The sequence below is a fragment of the Bolinopsis microptera genome, chromosome 7 (assembly GCF_026151205.1).
Source record: "Bolinopsis microptera isolate Bmic1 chromosome 7, MBARI_Bmic_1.0, whole genome shotgun sequence".
In the NCBI taxonomy this organism is placed as follows: domain Eukaryota; kingdom Metazoa; phylum Ctenophora; class Tentaculata; order Lobata; family Bolinopsidae; genus Bolinopsis; species Bolinopsis microptera.
Genome location: NC_087078.1, coordinates 15,614,547 through 15,635,248, shown reverse-complemented (window position 1 = coordinate 15,635,248; position 20,702 = coordinate 15,614,547). Strand labels below are relative to the sequence as shown.

Below are 20,702 nucleotides of genomic sequence, written 5' to 3'. Positions count from 1 at the left end.
TACAAATATTTGATGGTTTTTATTTGTGGAACAAAAAACGCTTTTTGTCATTTTCTACAAGACAATCCCTTTGAACGGCCTGAGACATAATCAATATGAATATTTTCGGTACGTATTTACATAAAATGCGTAAAAATAAATACGTAATTTTCTCTACATTTTACGTTTTCAAGGTACCTTAGGGCCAATAAATTTGGTTCACAATAAATTTGGTCACCATAATTTTGGTTACCATAATTTTAGTCACAAATTTCGCAAATTTTTAGTCTACAACAATTTTAGTCACATATTTTTTCGACTTTTCGAGACTATTTTCCATTCCATTTTTGATTTTTCCATTATTTAGCTATTTTTTTCCCGATTTCGCATATATTGTCATACTTTATAGTTTAACGTTAGGCATGTTGATTAAATGATTTGTTGCAATAAAGAAATAAAACAAATAATTTGTAAAATAAAATGCTATCTATCAATTAGGCAATGAGCACCCGTCTGAGCATTACAGATTAAGCTGCAATGCATTACTCAGGAATTTCAATAACATCAGATCCAGAGTCTGTGACTCTGTATCACTAAGTTCTACAGTAAGCTGTTCGGTTTCTTTTTCACCCTTTTTCGACTTTACCATTTCTGTCGGTACGACGTAGTTTATGGCGATATGATCCTTGGCCTTCAGCCGTTTCAACAGAACATGTTGGGATGGATCGAATAAAAATGTAATGTCCAAGAGGAGCTCTAACCCTTCAAGTGCAATAGGACGTTGGTACAGTTTTGTGCTTCGTAGTTTCACAACGGAACAGTGATGTCATTATATTAATTATAAACACTGTGAGCTCAATAATATTGTCATTTATGCTCTACTGAAATTTTGGTCTCCTTTCAAAATTAGTCGCCGACAAATTTAGTCTCATGAAATTTGTTTTACAACAATTTACAACGAGTTCCGAGATTGGTGCCACCACGATTTTCAACTGGTCACGTATGTGCGCGCAATTGAAATGATGTTATATTGCAGATGTAGTACAGGCCGATCTTTGAATCGCTCCATCGATAGTTAATGGCGTTTTTTGAAGAAAAATACCGGTACCGACATTACAGATCTGACTATAAGATAAGTGATCTGAGCACTTATATTTGTAGTCACGTGATAATCACATGACGCCTTATTGCTTTATGTCACATTATTTTCATCTGCATGCATCCTGCCTACTCCATTGAGCTCAAAATGACTTACTTGCAAGATAATGGTGTTATTTACTTTAAAGGGGGCACTAAAGTAGCCAACCATCAATAAGATATCTCACAAAATGGGCTACCTGTTGCATATGGAAAGTCAAACATTAGAATAAATCTGTCAAATATTTTCAAACATTTTTGCAGCTGTATAATATGCTAATTTATGTGTGTCTTTCGAAAATTTTCGTTGATAATGTCGAAATGGTGAAATATTCTCGACACTTTCGTTATTCATCCGAGAAAATGTCTATTGTCCCCTCCAGCTCCCAATGTTAATGTTTATTATCCCCTCCAGCTCCCAATGTTAATGTTTATTATCCCCTCCAGCTCCCAATGTTAATGTTTATTATCCCCTCCAGCTCCCAATGTTAATGTTTATTATCCCATCCAGCTCCCAATGTTAATGTTTATTATCCCCTCCAGCTCCCAATGTTAATGTTTATTATCCCCTCCAGCTCTCAATGTTAATGTTTATTATCCCCTCCAGCTCCCAATGTTAATGTTTATTATCCCCTCCAGCTCCCAATGTTAATGTTTATTATCCCCTCCAGCTCCCAATGTTAATGTTTATTATCCCCTCCAGCTCCCAATGTTAATGTTTATTATCCCCTCCAGCTCCCAATGTTAATGTTTATTATCCCCTCCAGCTCCCAATGTTAATGTTTATTATCCCCTCCAGCTCCCGATGTTAATGTTTATTATCCCCTCCAGCTCCCAATGTTAATGTTTATTTTCTAATAAACCCTCTCCAGGTTCTGTAATGAAGCAGGTGAGCCGAGTCCAGAGGGTGGAAGCGTATGTAAGAACGAGGAATGTAACTCTAAGTTTAAAGTGTCCTGCAAACAAACCTTGGAATGTGGACATCCTTGTGGAGGTGAGCTTTACTTAGTTCCATTTGTAAGTTTGTAGAACGTTATATTTGTAGTTATATTTAGTTATCGTATATATTTTGTTTGTTAAAAGTTTTTAAGGTTTTTGCGCTAAAGTTTAACAATCAACACTCTAGCCTTTTTGACCAAATTTAGCTTTAAAGAAAAAAATAAAGTGTTCTATGTTAAATCCTTATTAATACTCCATTTGTAGACCATTATAATTTTAGATGTATTAGTGTATTGTATATTTTGTTTATTAATTTTTAAAAGTTTTTAAGTTTTTAAGGTTTTTGCACTAAGGTTTAACAATCAACACTCTAGCCTTTTTTACCAAATTTAGCTTAGAAAAAACTAAAGTGTTATATGTTAAATCCTTACTAAGGCTACTTCCTTTTAAGTAGACATTCCAAAGTCCGAGAAATCTAAAAATTTCTTGAATTTTTGAATACCACGTGCACGTTGTCTAACTAATTTGTCTGCAGGTAACACAGGTGAAACAACGTGTCTGCCATGTTTAAAGAACTGTAGTGGCACATTAAAACAAGATGCCGACGATATGTGCGTCATTTGCTTCACAGGTACGCATTCAACCCGGTGTATATTTCCATGATAAAGTGAGTCATGTGATCGTTTTAGGAAATTCCCGCCCTTGTGTCCACCCTTTTAGGAAACTTCCGCCCTCGTGACCGATTCTATTACAGTATATGTGTCGCGTTACGTGCCTTCTAACTGGGGTTTAGTTGCGCGCTGGACAGTTTTAATGTTATTTTGAATTAAATCATCATAGATTCGGTACAAAACTTGCTTCTGTAATCGCAAATTTTGGCTCAGAGTCCTTTGACTCATCTGTTTTACAGCTCGGTCATTATCCAATGATTCTCGCTTCAGTGACAGCGTATCAAAATATGTTCCGTTGGATTTTGTTTGAATTTCACTCTTCTATGTGCCGGTTTGAAGTCAAAATAATCTCAAGAGATTTCAGTTAATATATCGTCGACCTCAAACTTATAAATCGATACTAACATCACTGATGCCCACGATATAAGCTGTTGAAATACGTCGTACTTATACTCTACGCATTCAATATATTTTACTTATAAAATAATCTAAAGTTTGACTGATAAAATAATCTAAATTTATTTTACGAGACAAACGATTTATTTCAGAAAGTTTGGGATGTGCCCCCTGTTTACAACTATCTTGTGGACACATTCTTCACAGTCAGTGTATATCCACGGTGGTTACCAACAGGTACTAGTACCTTATTAATCTGACTTCTGAATTAGCTGATTGTCTCCGTATTTTCGGACATGTTTAAAGTGTGACTGATGATATTTTGGTAGCTTTATAAGGTATTGAGTGAGGTCTAGAGAATCACAGCCTCACTGTGTCCACCATAACCTCCCGCCATGTAGCAATAGCCGTATATCTCGAGTTTCAGGGATACTTGCAAGGACTTATGCTCTCCGTTTCATTTGATTAGTTTCGCAATCTTATAGAGCCCCCATATTCAGAGCCCTCATGTGGCCTGTAACTCCTAGTCTTCCAGAAGAATAAGATACTATGTACTATGTAGTAACGTTGACTCTTTCTAGATGAGTCTTACGTCACAAATGCAATCTGTACTTACAGCCCAATACTTGGTACGGTTTCTAATTCATGTTATCTCAGATGGATTGGACCCCGGATAGCATTTGGTTTCCTGCACTGTCCCATTTGCAAGGTACTGTTTTTGTTGTCTTGTTTCTATTATTTAATAATCACAACACGTTTAATTTGTGAAAGTAACATCACATGACCTCTACTGTCAGCTCTCTTGCGGCAAGCTTAGAGCCTCACCATCTCATATTTAAATATGAGATGGTGTCAGCTATTCACAAGGAGCTTATCTTTCTTGCTGTTTCAGGGTCTGTTAGTGCACGAGTTCCTGGATGAAATGTTGCAAGATCTACATGTCCTTATGGAGGATGTCAAGAAGAAGAGTGTCATGAGACTTAAATACGACGGACTTTCCTTGTGAGTCAAATATTTTACAAGTTGATACTTTCAGAGGTTCTGCCACTCAAAATTGTTGTGCCCATTACCTTTTCTTGTTCTATTACAGCAGCTTATGCCAGCTTTCTTAAAGCCTAGGTTATTTGACAATACATAATTTATAGTGTTTCTCCTCGTTTATTTCTTCGAATATGCATACTAATCACAAAAAGTTCACAAAACATTTCTAGTGATACGGAGGAGGAAGCGATAGAGAACGCAATGAACAAGTACGCGTACTATCAGTGCTTCAAGTGTAAGAAAGCGTACTTTGGGGGAGAGGCTCAGTGCCAGGCTGATGCAGGCGACGTAAGTTCTCGGGCTTACTAAAATATATTAGTTAACAACATTCAAAGTAGGAGTGCCGTTATGTAACGACATCACCAATCTAAAGTTTTCGGACCCATGTCCGCCCTTAGTCGCAGTGTTGTGTAATTTTCAATTTTATATCTATGATCAGCTTGCGATCACTTGCTACTGGCCAGTGGACAAGGGCAAAGGATCGTGAGTGAACATGATACGTGTTTCAAATCATCTTTTCTGTAGGATTAGCCCACATCTTTTCTGGAAAAATTCCAAAAAGAGTATGCCGTCCACGCTTTAAAACACTTTAGTGAACGCTTGAAACAATGATCATTCAATTTTAAAGTCAGAACAGTCCTTTAACGTCGGACCACTGTTTGATTTTTAATTCAATTTAGAGGTTTACTGTATTCCTGAAATTTGATAAGACTGTGTCTGGTAATGATCAAAATTAAATTTTCTAGATCGAACATGTTCCTTTAATATTTTACCATCTGTTAGCTTTCGAATCAGTTCCTTCAGACATTTCCTAGTTTAAGGCCACCTTATTTACACTTTTTAGACTCGTTTGATATTTGTTGACAAGTCCTCTTTGTTATCAGGACTTTGACCCAGAAGACCTGGTCTGTGGTGGCTGCAGTAATCTCTCACAAGAAGTGTGTCCTAAGCATGGTACTGACTACCTCGAGTACAAGTGTCGGTAAGTAACACGCTTCTGGAACTGGTACAATAAATCAGACAATATTTATCTTGAACCTTCTCCAGTTTCTTATCACTTCGAGATGGCCAGGCCTACTCTCATGCTGTCTATATGTGATGATTAACTCTGAAAAACTAGGGACAACTGGGGAATGATCCCAGAAGATCCCATATGAGTGGTGATTTCGCTCTGAGAATCAGGGTCAGTAGCTCAATTGGTAGAGCAAGAGACGCGAAATCTCGAGGTTCTGGGATCATTCCCCAGTTGTCCCTAGTTTTTCAGAGTTAATCATCACATATAGACAGCATGAGAGTAGGCCTGGCCATCTCGAAGTGATAATAATAATTAAATGTTTCGCAGATTGGCAATTGATCGGTGTAGTTGGTGTTGTACACACTGCACTGATAACGATATCACGTTGTACGTGTAATGTAAATATAGTGTGGATAAAATGCGAATATATATTCTAAATAACTTCTCCAGTTTCCGATATTTCTAAGCTATTATTATAGCCTATATATATAATATGTTAGCTTTGGTAAAACATATTTGTCTCTGTATAAGTGCCATTCTTTGAGAAACAATACCCACATTCAGCCACATTGGCTGTATTGTGACTCTGGTTAGCTTGGTTATATTGTGCTCCGTTACTGCCTGGTAGCTATTGTTTTAGCTACACAAAAAGAGACTAGATAACAAGGGATTATTAACATGTAAGACAATAGAAAATTGTGGTTCATATTTCACATCCCCAGTCCCATCCAGGTATTGCTTCTCACATTTCACATCCCCACTGCACTAGGCATTGCTGCTTACATTTCACAACCCCACTAGGCATTGCTGCTTACATTTCACAACCCCACTAGGTACTGCTGCTTACATTTCACAACCCCACTAGGTACTGCTGCTTACATTTCACATCCCCACTGCACTAGGCATTGCTGCTTACATTCCACATCCCCACTAGGTATTGCTGCTCAGTGGCCGTGTACTTTTGTTTCGGAACTACCCACTTTTGCACCCCGTGTCACGATGACTTTGTCCGGTTGCGGAGTCTTAGCAAGGAGTCTTTACCTCAGTGTCCAGTGGGACCTAAATCTACCCAACTTGAGGGGACCTGTCCGTTAGGACTAGATGATCACCCTGCTACCGGAGAGGAGTTTGCTTTGGGCTGCGGGGTCTGCAGGAACGTACAGACTTTCTGAGATCTCAAACACAAGGAAAGTTTCTCTGAAACACATCGAAATTCTGTGACCAAGATAAGAGATTGAGATATAACGAGAAATGAGGTAGCAACAACTGATCAGAGGTATGTTTGTGTACGACGTCACATGTGAATCTGTCCATGGACTTTCAGGCAAGGGTTTAGTTATAAATTTAATTGATATCATAGATTAAGTTACGTTTGCGTTACATAAACATTTGTATCAATTTGTATTGGTAATGCGATACAGCTGGTATATATAAACTTATCGGAATATTATCGACACCATTACCTGTCGGTATTACTTAGTAACGGGTAAAATTCTAAATAATCAGATTATGAATTATGATATTATGTTGTTGTGAGCCCACATATATTTAATATTGGACGGGATGCTTTTTATCTTTTTCTTCGAGATTTTATACCCAATTAAAGTAATTGATTGTATTTTGTTAAGACTTCTATTTTGTAATTTTGTATCGTTATTCGGGCTTATCTTTTGTTACACTTAAACTCTTAAAGAGATCCCTCGCATGACACAAATTGTCATTTAACGAATCTGACCAATGACACTGACGCGGTTTGGAAGCCACATTTGTAAAGAGTTACAAATGTTATTTCAACTTGATAAATCTTCTAGACGTTTCCATTTCGACCTGACAGTTACATGAGTAATCTACTCTGCTAACGTAATGGAAATACCGCTCTGACATTCCCGACACACTTTGTTCCTCTTACTTCTATCACCCCGTTCACAAACAAGCTCGCACCTGACATGAGTAGTGAAATCCCACTCTGAACTGAACTTGACACACTAATCACACTGCTCTGGAACATGCTTTGTTTCTGGAACTCCTTACGTCCAGTTTATAGCATAACCGTGAAAAGCTGGCCTGCAAGTCTCGAGCTTTTAGTGTATTTCTATTGCAATCTCGAGCTTAAATTTGTATTGCAATTACAAGCTTTTAACGGCCGGCTCCTCACCTCCTGTTTAGCTAGACATCGTGTGACATACACAGTACAGAATCCCTACATCAGAGCTCATTCAGCAATTATAATTACTGCATTTCATTGCATATTTGCTCTGTAATTTACTCATAATACGAGAGTTGTGGCTACGTTGTCTGGTGTAAGATAACTCTAACAGTGGCTCCCCGCTTGATACATGTACTACAATATTATAGTCGGGGTTTCTAATGTATTTTGTCATGGTTCGGTGTTTCGTTGATCTAACTTATCTTCACGGTTTGTTGTTTTCCGTCTGGAGAAATATATTTCACAGTTTGTGCTGCTCTTTTCCCTGTGGATTCTAGAAAAATGTTGAGCTTCTTTTCTCGTAGGATCTTATTGTAGCTTTTGTTCCTCTCCAAGTTCTGTACGTTGGCTGTTATAAGAATTGTCATTATTTCAGTACTTGTACGGTTTTTATAGCCGTTATTGCTGTTGAGAGCTGTTAAACAGCTATACGGCTATCTCATATAACTCCATTCAGAGGACTGGCTCAATTCTGTCAGCTTTCTCCTTGTTCCAATATATTCTAGCCGGCTTGTTTTATTGTCATCTCCCTGAATGTCGTGCCTATCATGGTGACAACCCACTTGTAACTGTTCGAATACTCCGTTTACATTTGCTAAGTAAATTATTGGTCGCCGGTTTGAAGTATGGCACTGATACTTTGAAGTCTCTATCTGGGTACATTTACTATCGGCTGTCATTTGTAAAGATTGCCAGTGTACAGATTCTCTGAGCTACCTTTCCGGCTCCCGCCGTTTTATCTTTGAAGTTTCACCCCATGGTAGTGCAATGAAATCTCTAGATGGCTTCAGCTTTAATCAGTTACTTGTTTCAGTTCTTTTGATTGCGAGTTTCACCATTTTATCTATAAGTTAAGTTTTTTTTTCTGTTCGAAACTTGGCTTCAGAATTTAATCATCTTGTGGAGTTTGTGAATAATTGAACAAATTGCTTGTGGAGGACTTCAAGATCACCTTGGTCCTTGTGCCTTTTAATCTGCAACTATTTTGACGGTTTTAAAAATATAATGAAGGGTAATAATTGTTTATTGTTAAGGTTCCGGACGGCTGTAATTTTAAAGGTTTTTACTATAAATTATAAAATATTGAATGGGATAAACTCCGTACTATTGTCATTTGCGTTCACACAATCGTAGCTGTCATGATTTACATAGCAGCCAACATAAACGGCCTCATTTTTCATTTTCACTCGGACCATTGCATTGTGATCGAAGAGCAGCATATCATGGGACAAATAGTACTATGTCCCACAGACCTCTTATAAAAGTGTGAGCCTGTTTGTTATCTGTCCATACTCCATAGCACAAGGGGATGTAATAGAGTTGTACACTATAATATAGATATATAGATATAATATAGATAATATATACTACTACTACTACTACTATACTATATATGTATTATCTACCATACCAGCCATTTACATTGAATAATGAATATACTTATAGTTAACGCGGGGAGTATAAAATTATAATAGATTGTAACAATTCGTTCCGGCTCTCTATCAGTAACCACCCATTCTGACGTAAGGTTACAAGTTGTATTGTCTACTGACTACCCTAATAACTTCTGTTAGGTCACATGTTATGAGAGTGTGGTGAGAGGCCTTATATTATTAAACTCATTGTCATGATAAAATTGTCACAATTTCTTAGCTCTCTCCTGTTGTGTTGTGTTTTTATTTAGGAAGGTTCCACGTCCTATTCTGAATCATCATGTGATTTAGCTTTTACTAACTTCTTTCTAATAACCTCTCTTAAGGTAATTAGTCACGCTGACGCATTCTAAGCGATCACAGCTACTACTGAGCTACAGCTAGGTAACATTTTCCTAGAGCAGGCTCTTCTCTCATTTGAGGTTGGTTAATTACTCAGCCGAGAGCTTAAAGACATTATATAGCTGTTTACATCTACATCTGCATCTACATCTGCATCTACATCTGCATCTACATCTGCATCTACATCCTGTCTGCTGTCGCCTGTCTGCATCCGCCGGTCTGTGTTATCATCCTCTTACCTGGGCCTCACCTCTCTCTAGTTCGTTACACATGATATCAATATTATAAGCCACAAAGTGATACCTCGGATGTACTCAACAATAAGTTTCGTAATGGGTGTAAGACATTATATCCTGTGACATTTCGTCCCACCACATTTCATCCCCTATTACTTACTTAATGATGTTTTTAAATATGTCTTTGCACCTATCCCAAAGTCTATCCTCAAGTCCCTACCCTTACCACAACATTTCCACTTATCCACACCATAACCCTATTTGTATTACAACTTGTAAAACATTGTTGAACGAAGCAGGGGTAAAACGTCTGTATTTATAAAGTTTCAAGTTAAAGACGGATGGGATTACGTATTTATTCTAGATTCCTCGAAATTTTAGACATTCTTTGATTCACTAGAACAAAATGTCACTTAACAGTTTTCGCCTGTGCTCAACAGCTAGAGAGATTGTATTCGTCTATTCGAACTGCCTATTAGTCTATTTTCGTGCCTCCAGACGCTAGTTAGAATGTTAGAGGTATTTATTTCCTGTGACCATGACCAGCCTGACTCAAATAGTTCGAGATAACCTTGGGCTGCCTAATTTTCACGAATTACTGCCCCTCAGTAACGAATAGAAGTCGATATTTTTGTTGCGAATTTCTGACCAAGCTGAAAACTTACATGTAACTACTTAACTATTTACAATGCTTCTTAAAGTTGTTATGTCGGACATTACAAGTTTAAGATTCTTCTGGATTTTTCTCAGATGGCAGTCAAATAAACGAAGACTTTACAATTTGTCTCATTCTAAGATTTTACAATTTCTCTCTCTCGCTAAATGACTTTTCATGGATTTTGTCGTACCTGACCCCCTAAATAGTTCAGAACATTCGGGTCGCACATTCCCCTGCCCTTTCTTATACCCAGAACATATTATTTAGAATTCAGATTCCACGGAACACTCGGCTAGACCAGAAAACTTTAGAGAGAATATCTTACATATTATAGAATCCGACTTATTTCCACGCACGTACAAGTTGTAACTTTGTGCTTACTTTTTCGTGACGTTTTTCCCTTTCGGTACCGAGTACCAACATGTTTTATGGTTTGTAATTATGATAGACGGTCTCCTGTGATAGCAAACTCCTCAGCTGGCATAATGAATTATTCTGTAATCTCGCGACATTGGCACACTTTCTTTATCTATAATATTTAATGACTGAAGAACAATGGGTGGAATAATTGAATAATTGAATTATTGTATAATTGCCTCGAATCACTGAACTATGCTAATAACTAAACAGCTCAGATACAATATACACCTATAATGTAAGTTTGATCCAAATTACAATGATACGTATCATACCTAGATAGCTGGAGACATGGTTGTCCATGCCACGCCAGGTATCCCTATTTTACCACCCACCCCATCCCCATAATCACCCACCCCATCCCCATTACCATACTCCGTGTACCATTCTTTGTCCTTTGAACACAAACTCTAGTCCCCTTCCGACACAGACAACTTACCATATTACAGAGACGGTTTTGATGTGCTGGCTTTTCGCCCACAAGCCAAGCTGGTACAATTACCTCCAAAAAGCAGGGCGCCCCCCTTAAACAATACCACACACCTGGTCTTTAGTAGCTGCTGAATAATCATGGGGATCAGACCACCTCCAGTGAGTCCAGTAGTCCGGATAATTTGGGAGTTCTTTGTTTGTCCGGGTACTCCGTTTACGTCGTGTCGGGAGGAGAAATTAGAGCTCATTGTATTTTCAAGGTCATCTTTCTCTGGGTTACATTTCTCTGAGCACCTTTCTCTGGGTCTAATTCGGGGTCATCTTTCTCTGATGCACACTTTGGAGTCACATTTGACACCTATTTACGGTGTGTCGAGTAGCATATAGTGCTATTATTCTTTAAGTTTTCAATCCGGAAATATATCAATACAAGTACAACCTCTCATTTCTCAAGTGAAATGGAATTGACTCACAAAATGATGTTAAATAGGAATGTAGTTATAGTGACTAACAGTGTTACCATAGCATCATGGACTGAATATGGAGCATTACACAGAAGGACAGGTTTTGGAATTCAAAGAAGCATTCAGTCTCTTCGATAAAGAAGGTGGGTATAGTTGTCAAGTGCTTAAATCTACGTTTAATGATTTACTTGTTTACGTTGTATATCATAAATCTTAGCTAATAGTCAAGTCAATAGATTTGGATACTTGAGGGGAGGCAAACTATTCTGTTTTGACACGTGACAGTAATTCTGGATTTTGAATGGCCAATGCTGAAATCTGATAAGCTAATCACAGTCACGAGTCAGAACAAAATATGGGTATCCAGATCTATTGGTAAGATCGTTTATCTTAAACATAAATGGAGTATTTTAATTCAATATTAATAGAGTATTTTAATTCTATATTTAGTATTTGTTATTTCCAGGTAGAGGGTACATTACGTCATGTCAGATAACTAAGATAGTCAACATGTTCGGTACTCCCGCATCCAAAGACGCTATTGATAAGTTCATGACGGTATGAATATTACTTTTGTTATTTTTCTAGAATTCCTTCTCACTTTTCGTGATTCCGGGATTTCGTATCCTCATTGTGCCAGTACATGCGTTTTTTCTTCTAGATTTATCAACGTAAAATTCACTTTTCTTATTTCACCATTGTAATCACGTGGGTATCTCTGTTTCCAGGATTACGACGACGACAAGAACGGTAATCTCGATTTCCATGAGTTTCTCAAAATGATGGCTCGCAATGCAGTGGTAATTAGTATTACGTGATGTGTTTTTTATAAGGTCGCTATTCATGGCTATGATATTTAAATATACGTTTTTCTAATACTATTGCTCTATTGCTATTCGACATGTTTATTTTTAATTTTCTGAATTTTTATTTCCCGATTTCTGACAGAATAATGTATAACTATGAAACTGAAAGTTTGACAACATTCAGGTCTTAAATGATTTGGCGGATGATAACATCAGAATAGCATTCCAAGCTTTGGATAAAGACAATAACGGTTACATCGAGAAGTTAGAACTCCTTCAGATTATGAGAGGACTCGGAGAGCAGCTCACTGAGGTTATTAGATAATTATCTTGGCGATTAGCCAATTAGCTAATTATCTACGTTATCTTAGTTGTCAACGATAACACAATTCATAGTTTAATCCAATTGTAGATAATTTCCATTACAGTTCTGGGATTAGTAGTTGTCGGCTGGGTTCCATTCAATTCCCGCCTCATAAGGCTTGATAACTTGATTGTTAATTTAAATCAATGGATTTTACTTCTCCGTTCTGTTCACTTTTACCGTTCATGCGATTTTAAGCTACTATTGTCTCGAATCTAAAATCCATTTTCCTTTATCAGAAAGACGTTGAAGATATGATAAAAGAAGGAGACTTAGATGAGGACGGACGTATCAACCTTGAAGAGTTTACGATAATCATGAACAGCAAATAACTTTCACTTTCAGTTTCCATTGAGGAAAAAAAACTTTCAGTTTCTATTTGGTACACTAAACGACTTTCAATTTCGAAGCATAACAGCAAATGACTATTCGTTTCTTTGTAGAATTGTGAATGACTGTTAAGAATATTTATGTTCTAAAATGAACTGTGGTAACTATTACTGGAAGGCGTGTCAATGAAACAGATATTACATCCTTTGTTTTTATGATATCAAGTCCAGCGTTCAGATCATCATTTTTCTGCGAATATATTATACTTGTGCTGAATAATATCCTGTGTTTATCAAGGTCATTTCTGCAAAAAAGCAGAATATCTAACTTTAAGTAAATACCAACAAGAAAGATGGAGAGAGAAAGATTTTTATAGATGAGGCAATTTGCGTTTTTATTTACCAGCAAATAGTTGAATAGAATTTGAGTAATGAACTTAAAGTGTACTTTCTATTAAAAATTCAATTTTATGCATTCAGCTTCGATTTTGAATAACGAATTGTCATCATTATTTATGAAGTATTTGATTTTCCTTTTTTATCGAAATATGACCATGATATTGAGGTCTGTTTTGGTTTTATGTTTGATAGCTCTATATATCAAATGCTGCTTCGAGTTCATTTGCAATTTGTGAATGACAATCGAAGGTTTATCATTTTATGAAATCTTTAACCAAGTTGTGCAGATGATAATAGATTTTTCTGGGTGCAAGATTTAGGAAAAAAAAATTGAATAAAATTTACTGAATGATAGTTATATTAATGATTAAGGTACTACATTTCATTTTTTCCTAAGGTTAAACTTGTTTTGAATCCATATGAGTTTGAGTAATATTTTCGAATTTAATGTTGAAGAGTTTTCCTTTACCATAACCAATCCCAACATTTCAGAGCGTTATTTGATACTGTTAGTTTACAGAGTGTGAAAGTTAACCGTGTATTTTTAAATGGATTTTCACTACTCAAAAAAATTATGTTTTCATTAGATCATACAAAACGGCAATTTCATCACATTTCAGGTCTGTGTTTTTTAAACGCATGTCTTAAGGAACTAATAAATGAATCTGGTGATCATTTAGGAAGAATTTGTGAATTAAAGATGAATAAATCAAAACCAATTTGTCTCCAGCTGCTAGCATGTAGCAGAGTCCCCAAGCAAAGCTTCACCTCCTAACTCTAAGTCTAGACGAGCATTGTCCCCTAGCACTGCCACTACCACTAGCAGTGTCTTGTCCCCTAGCACTACCACTAGCAGTGTCTTGTCCCCTAGCACTACCACTAGCAGTGTCTTGCCCCCTAGCACTACCACTAGCAGTGTCTTGTCCCCTAGCACTACCACTAGCAGTGTCTTGCCCCCTAGCACTACCACGGGGTCCGGACTCTAGGGCGTAAGACTCTAGGGTCTTAGGGTTAGGGTTAGGGTTAGGGTTTGGGGTTGGGTTAGGGTTAGGGTTAGGGTTAGGGTTAGGGTTAGGATAAGGGTTAGGGTTAGGGTGATGGTTAGGGTTAGGGCGCCGCCCTAAAGTGTCACGCCGTAGAGTCTTACGCCCTAGAGTCCCGGACCCCACTACCACTAGCAGTGTCTTGTCCCCTAGCACTACCACTAGCAGTGTCTTGTCCCCTAGCACTACCACTAGCAGTGTCTTGTCCCCTAGCACTACCACTAGCAGTGTCTTGTCCCCTAGCACTACAACCAGCAGTGTCTTGTCCCCTAGCACTACCACTAGCAGTGTCTTGTCCCCTAGCACTACCACTAGCAGTGTCTTGTCCCCTAGCACTACCACTAGCAGTGTCTTGCCCCCTAGCACTACCACGGGGTCCGGACTCTAGGGCGTAAGACTCTAGGGTCTTAGGGTTAGGGTTAGGGTTAGGGTTAGGGTTTGGGGTTGGGTTAGGGTTAGGGTTAGGGTTAGGGTTAGGATAAGGGTTAGGGTTAGGGTGATGGTTAGGGTTAGGGCGCCGCCCTAAAGTGTCACGCCGTAGAGTCTTACGCCCTAGAGTCCCGGACCCCACTACCACTAGCAGTGTCTTGTCCCCTAGCACTACCACTAGCAGTGTCTTGTCCCCTAGCACTACCACTAGCAGTGTCTTGTCCCCTAGCACTACCACTAGCAGTGTCTTGTCCCCTAGCACTACCACTAGCAGTGTCTTGTCCCCTAGCACTACCACTAGCAGTGTCTTGTCCCCTAGCACTACCACTAGCAGTGTCTTGTCCCCTAGCACTACCACTAGCAGTGTCTTGCCCCCTAGCACTACCACTAGCAGTGTCTTGTCCCCTAGCACTACCACTAGCAGTGTCTTGTCCCCTAGCACTACCACTAGCAGTGTCTTGTCCCCTAGCACTACCACTAGCAGTGTCTCGTCCCCTAGCACTACCACTAGCAGTGTCTTGTCCCCTAGCACTACCACTAGCAGTGTCTTGTCCCCTAGCACTACCACTAGCAGTGTCTTGTCCCCTAGCACTACCACTAGCAGTGTCTTGTCCCCTAGCACTACCACTAGCAGTGTCTTGTCCCCTAGCACTACCACTAGCAGTGTCTTGTCTCCTAGCACTACCACTAGCAGTGTCTCGTCCCCTAGCACTGCCTCTACCACTAGCAGTGTCTTGTCTCCTAGCACTACCACTAGCAGTGTCTTGTCCCCTAGCACTACCACTAGCAGTGTCTCGTCCCCTAGCACTACCACTAGCAGTGTCTCGTCCCCTAGCGCTACCACTAGCAGTGTCTTGTCCCCTAGCACTACCACTAGCAGTGTCATGTCCCCTAGCACTACCACTAGCAGTGTCTCGCCCCCTAGCACTACCACTAGCAGTGTCTCGTCCCCTAGCACTACCACTAGTAGTGTCACTACTAGTGGTAGCCACTAGCAGTGTCTTGTCCCCTAGCACTGGCACTACCACTAGCAGAGTCTAAGTCTTGTCCCCTAGAATAGGTCCTGCTCCTTACTAACTATACTGGTAGAGGCTCTTACGGGCAAAAAGACATGTTTTCTGTTATGAGTTTGGGGACCTATTCATTAATTGGACAGAATAGTATGATGTGTAAGGATCAAAAATATGTTCAATGTTAAGAAATATAAATATAACCTTATTAGTGAAGTGCTGTACCAATGCGCGTTTTAAACTTTGACAGTCTATAACTCTTAGGCAAATAAAGTAATTATATTTTGTCATACGTTGTATGACCCGCCACGCACGAGTGCGCGGCTCCCCCTGTATCGTCACCTAGTGAAACGACCGTGGGGGTCACGACGTGATACAAATTATATTCATATTTTGACAGCAATAAGATCATAGTGTTTTCTATTTGGAATTAAAATATGAGCTAGAACAGATGTAATCTCAATGAGTTATGGTTATTTGAAATTAATGACGAATGCGCAGGTGCCCATTGATAATATAATGATATATAATGCATAATGATATAATACATAATATAATTATGTATATGATATATATATATTATATAATAACAACTAAATGCTTTTATGCGTAGTGTGCGTCGAAAATTTGGCAAAAACGCTTGCGGAATGACTTGTCATACGTTATATGACCCGCTGCGCACGAGTGCGCGGCTCCCCGGCCCTGTATCCTAAGAACGATAAAGGGGTGAAACTTAGTGAAACGATCGTGGGGATCACGACTTGTCCATTGTTAATGGACTAGCTCCCGGCGCGCGTTACTTATACTACGTAGAACTTGCATTGGGCCAATGTATATATAAATATATATATATATATATAATATTTTGAGTTACTGGGCGGCGCTCAGCCTGTCATTCCGCCGAATCTTTATTCGGCGGAACATAATAGCCTGGGGTCCTCAGGTAAATTTCGAGAAGCTAAAGCGGCAAAATAACATCCGTCAAATTGCGTCTCGACCATTTAATTCGCCAATGCTGTTTAATTCCCAGAAAACCTTACCGCCTGCTGGGCTTGCTAGAGGTGATAGATTTTCAACAGCACGTTTGGCGTCGCGCGTCACATCAAGTTTACCTTTCGCACGCTGCATTGAGCCTAGTAGTCATGACAACGACATTACTTCGCAAAGTTTAAAAGCTGTGATATTTTATTTAGCCCAAAATCAAACTTTTTGGTTTAATTCAAAATCTAAGTTGTCCCAAATTGTGCTCCTGGGGAGCCAACTTTAAATTTACGAGACGGACATTTTGTTGAAAACCGGAAGGTTCTATTTATTTTACTTTTGGAGATATACCCCAGCCGGTAGGGTTTCCTGGGTTGTAAATATATAGGCAGCGTTTTTTAGAAAAAAGTACGCGTAGTTCGTACGCAAACGTCTTTTTTCGCCAAAAAGTCCGCGCTCACTAAATCGATCGCATTTAGGAGACGCGCAAAAGTTTTTGTTGTAGAATGTAGACATGGTTGGGCGAGCAAATTAGTAAAAGCCTATACACGTTTGTAGGTTTACAACCTACCAGGACGCGCGCCGAGTTGGAACAGATATTTTACGAGTATCACCCGTTAAATACATGTAGACCAATAGGTCTGTGCATGAACCCTTGCACTTGCAAAAGTGCACGCCCACCCAATTCAATCATTCCACATTTTTTCACTTTTGAAAAAGCTTGCCCACAGTTACTTGGAGACCTCAGGCTAACTGATGCTCACTGCTGCTCACTGCTGCTGCACGCGCGCGCCCATAGCACATAGCAGCATGCACAGTGAGCAGCAGTGAACAGCAGTGAACAGCAGTGAGCAGTTGACGGATGTTACCCGTCTAAATTTTTTGATTTCGCGCGCGAAAAGTGGCATGCAACGTATGTCAAACATTTCTTCGAAGTAGCGCGCGCTGCTTTCTTCTCGAAATGTTGCCCGATGGCAAGTGCTACGAAGTAGCGCGCGCCGGGCCAGACCATTAACAATGGTCAAAGTGAGCAGCAGTTAGCAGCAGTTTTTGCACTATTACTATAGTTTTCCTGTGCGCCGCTTCGACGCGCCGTGCGAATTATTATTTTTGCTCAGTAGAGCAACGATCTCGGTGCAGCGCGATGCACTACTAGGCCGTGCCGCACATCAAATATTTTTTCTCGCAACCACAAATAATTCTTCTCGCAATCACTTCTGTAAATCGGAAAAATACACCACTGGGCCTCGCCGAGTTGCGAAGGATTGACATCGTGAATCTACGATCTTGATGGATTGACATCATGCGGCAGACCGACCGTACTGAAAATATTTAAATACTGATTACTGCTAATTCGAAATCAATAAACTGTTGACTATAGTTGAAATTTTGTATCATAAAATGTTTACGATGGCCATGGGCTCAACACTCAATGAAAATTCATGTTGTGTACTTTTTATTTATTTATTTTCTGTATCATGTATACAGTACAGTATATAATAGCTGGTCTTTCATTCACCATTCACATTCAAATTTCTACTATTTTATTGCAATTATTGTATTGGTGTTTTATTTGGGGCGGGGGATGTCCAACATTATAGCTGGGCAATAACCATCGCTGATATATGTATATTGTTAGATCACGTTTCTACTACGAACTGTAAATCGAGCGCTACATGATTTATAACTCTAACTGCACATTGAAGTCTTTCGGGAACAGACTGATTGCCATCCTATATGCAAAGAATTGTATGTACTCTAATTGTATGCACTTTAATCTTTTCTCCGGGTATGTTTTACGATTTTACTTTAATTTGTATCTTAAAATAAAGCAAAGTAAATAGTCAGACAGTAAGCATTGCTAAAGTTATATGTGTATATTGCTTGAATATTTTCCTTACACAAATGTATTTATCGAATTATATTCTATAAGTAATTATTATTATTAAATATAAAATAGCTAATAATTTAATTAATTATTAACAGGCCCCTTAACGTGGGCAATAACATACGCTTTATAAGTAACATAGGAATACAATACAAATCTAATGAATTATGAATTATTATACATCACCCCATATTTGGTTCCAACGGTTCTAGCACACACATAATATTTTTTAAATTTCGCTCTTGAGTCGGTCATTCTTGAGGAGTTTTAGGTATGCCGTATGTATAAAAACAATCAGCTCAGTGGTGTAACGTTGCCTGTTGGCACCCACCGCCAAAAAAGGGCCCCCCTGTTGGCACCCCCTCCCCTTTTAGTGCCCCTCCCTAAAATTGTATAAATTAGGTGATTTTCGAGGATACACCGGCAAATCTCTAAAAAAGTGTGTGTCCAGAGCAAAGCGTTCAGTTTTTCAAAATTGTCCCACATTTAAACGACGATTTAAGGGCCCTTCTTTATGCCCCGCCACTGAATCAGCTATGTAAAATGTAATTTCAACATTTGTCTTAGATGATCAAGGCATGCAGCCGAAATGTCGACAATGCCTGATGTCTTTTGATTTTTGGTGAGTGGACACACCCATTTCGTCCATAGTAACAAAATACGTATGTTGATGATTTATACTAAGGAGCATGAACCAGTCTTTTGTTACAAATGTGATGTATTGGGTGACTGATGAATGGGCAGCACATATCTAGCTCATTCTGTCTATAGTCTACTTTCATAACGGTTGCGAACATACATTTGCTGAGAAATGTGATAACAGAAATTGCAAAAACAGTGCTTCAAGTTTGTATTCTACAATATTCATCTTTGGATTGATGGTAGTCATGACTAGTTTGGCTCTTCATGGCTACCAACAAGTATAAATTAGCAGATCAATATAATAATGTTAATAAATCATATCAGAAATCATATTGTATATAACTAGTCGAGTCACAAGCGGTCGCCTCGTTTTCATGTGTACATGACTACCATCAATCTTAAGATTATACACTCTGTTATCTTGGAACGTTCATATGAAACGTCAGCTAACGCTCATCACAATATTAATCTTAATTATAATGTCAACAAGTTATTAATGAGAATGTCTGACAAGTAGTATTTCAGGAAATGAACTGATATGTCTCGAGTTTTGTCTGGACTTTCCCCTTCTTTTCTTGCTTGCCTACAGAAAAACATTGAAAGTCAATTATATGAATCCCATTTGTTTGGTACAAACACAAAGCTTGTTTCACAGACTCCTGTCACAGGGAACTTCCCTTTCTGTAATCTAAGAGTGTTTACTGATATTTTGAACTCAGGCAATCAGCTGACCTTACGGTTATTCAGAGAACCTTCAAATAGCATTGGAATTTTTGCTCAAAAGCTAGAGAAATCCAACATTGGAAAAAATGGAATGGATACAGTGTATGTCTCGTTCCTTAAAGCTAGTAATGATGCAGATGTTAAAATTCACGAAATTCATCAAACAAGCAAGTCATGGTGGAAAATGTTTATAAATAGACCTTTAAACTTGAGTCAGAAAATTCAGCCCAAATGTTATGACATTCTATATGACCCTCTGCCACACGAAAGCAATGACACTGCATTTTCCATTGAACGGACATGGATTGAGTCAGTTAGTATTGACAAATTTAAAATGGATCTTATCTGTAACATGAGATCAACAATGGCTTGTATGAATACATTTCTGGAGGACTCAGTTGCTTCAGTAGATGGGTATGAGTATCTCAAACTTCATCACAAGTTTGCTCCTATTCAAGCAAGTATTATTGTTGACCCTTTAATTCAAACTGATGTTCATAAAATACTTGATGAGTTGCTTACTATTTTTCAACGAGAAAACATCAGATTTGAATTTAGTGACTGCTCACCTATTGACCAAATTTGTGAAGAAAATGATCTAAAAGGTATCCCATTTTCAATTATTTTATCCGACAGTACAGTGAGTGATGGTGTGCTTGGTGTAAGAGACAGAAATACTCATTTTGTTGAGCTTATGAATTTTAAAAACGTCCTTCGATTTA

General features: G+C 38.6%; 3 protein-coding genes across 4 annotated transcripts in view; 2 read left to right on the top strand and 1 right to left on the bottom strand.

Annotated features, from left to right (window-relative positions):
- Positions 1-6,834, top strand: part of LOC134819040 (E3 ubiquitin-protein ligase MYCBP2-like) — a 90,447-nt gene extending 83,613 nt beyond the window's left edge. Inside the window, exons 69-76 of the mRNA XM_063828802.1 lie at positions 1,989-2,110; positions 2,591-2,686; positions 3,275-3,359; positions 3,780-3,831; positions 4,015-4,124; positions 4,334-4,451; positions 5,048-5,145; positions 6,113-6,834. Of these exons, the coding sequence (XP_063684872.1) occupies positions 1,989-2,110; positions 2,591-2,686; positions 3,275-3,359; positions 3,780-3,831; positions 4,015-4,124; positions 4,334-4,451; positions 5,048-5,145; positions 6,113-6,350 (919 nt within the window). The 3' untranslated portion in view covers positions 6,351-6,834. The remainder of the gene's footprint in view (positions 1-1,988; positions 2,111-2,590; positions 2,687-3,274; positions 3,360-3,779; positions 3,832-4,014; positions 4,125-4,333; positions 4,452-5,047; positions 5,146-6,112) is intronic.
- LOC134818419 (kynurenine 3-monooxygenase-like) overlaps positions 1-20,702 on the bottom strand; it is a 927,626-nt gene that overhangs the window by 388,840 nt on the left and 518,084 nt on the right. The gene's annotated exons all lie outside the window — the stretch shown is intronic.
- Positions 438-13,710, top strand: LOC134819042 (calmodulin-like). 2 transcript variants are annotated; one of them, XM_063828805.1, is made up of 6 exons: positions 438-450; positions 11,426-11,509; positions 11,833-11,924; positions 12,095-12,166; positions 12,357-12,485; positions 12,776-13,710. In XM_063828805.1, the coding sequence occupies exons 2-6, from the start codon at positions 11,443-11,445 to the stop codon at positions 12,866-12,868; spliced, it is 453 nt and encodes a 150-aa protein (XP_063684875.1). In that variant the 5' UTR covers positions 438-450; positions 11,426-11,442; the 3' UTR covers positions 12,869-13,710. The 2 variants fall into 2 exon arrangements, with proteins under 2 accessions (XP_063684875.1, XP_063684874.1); XM_063828804.1 differs by lacking the exon at positions 438-450 and having other exon boundaries at positions 11,377-11,509.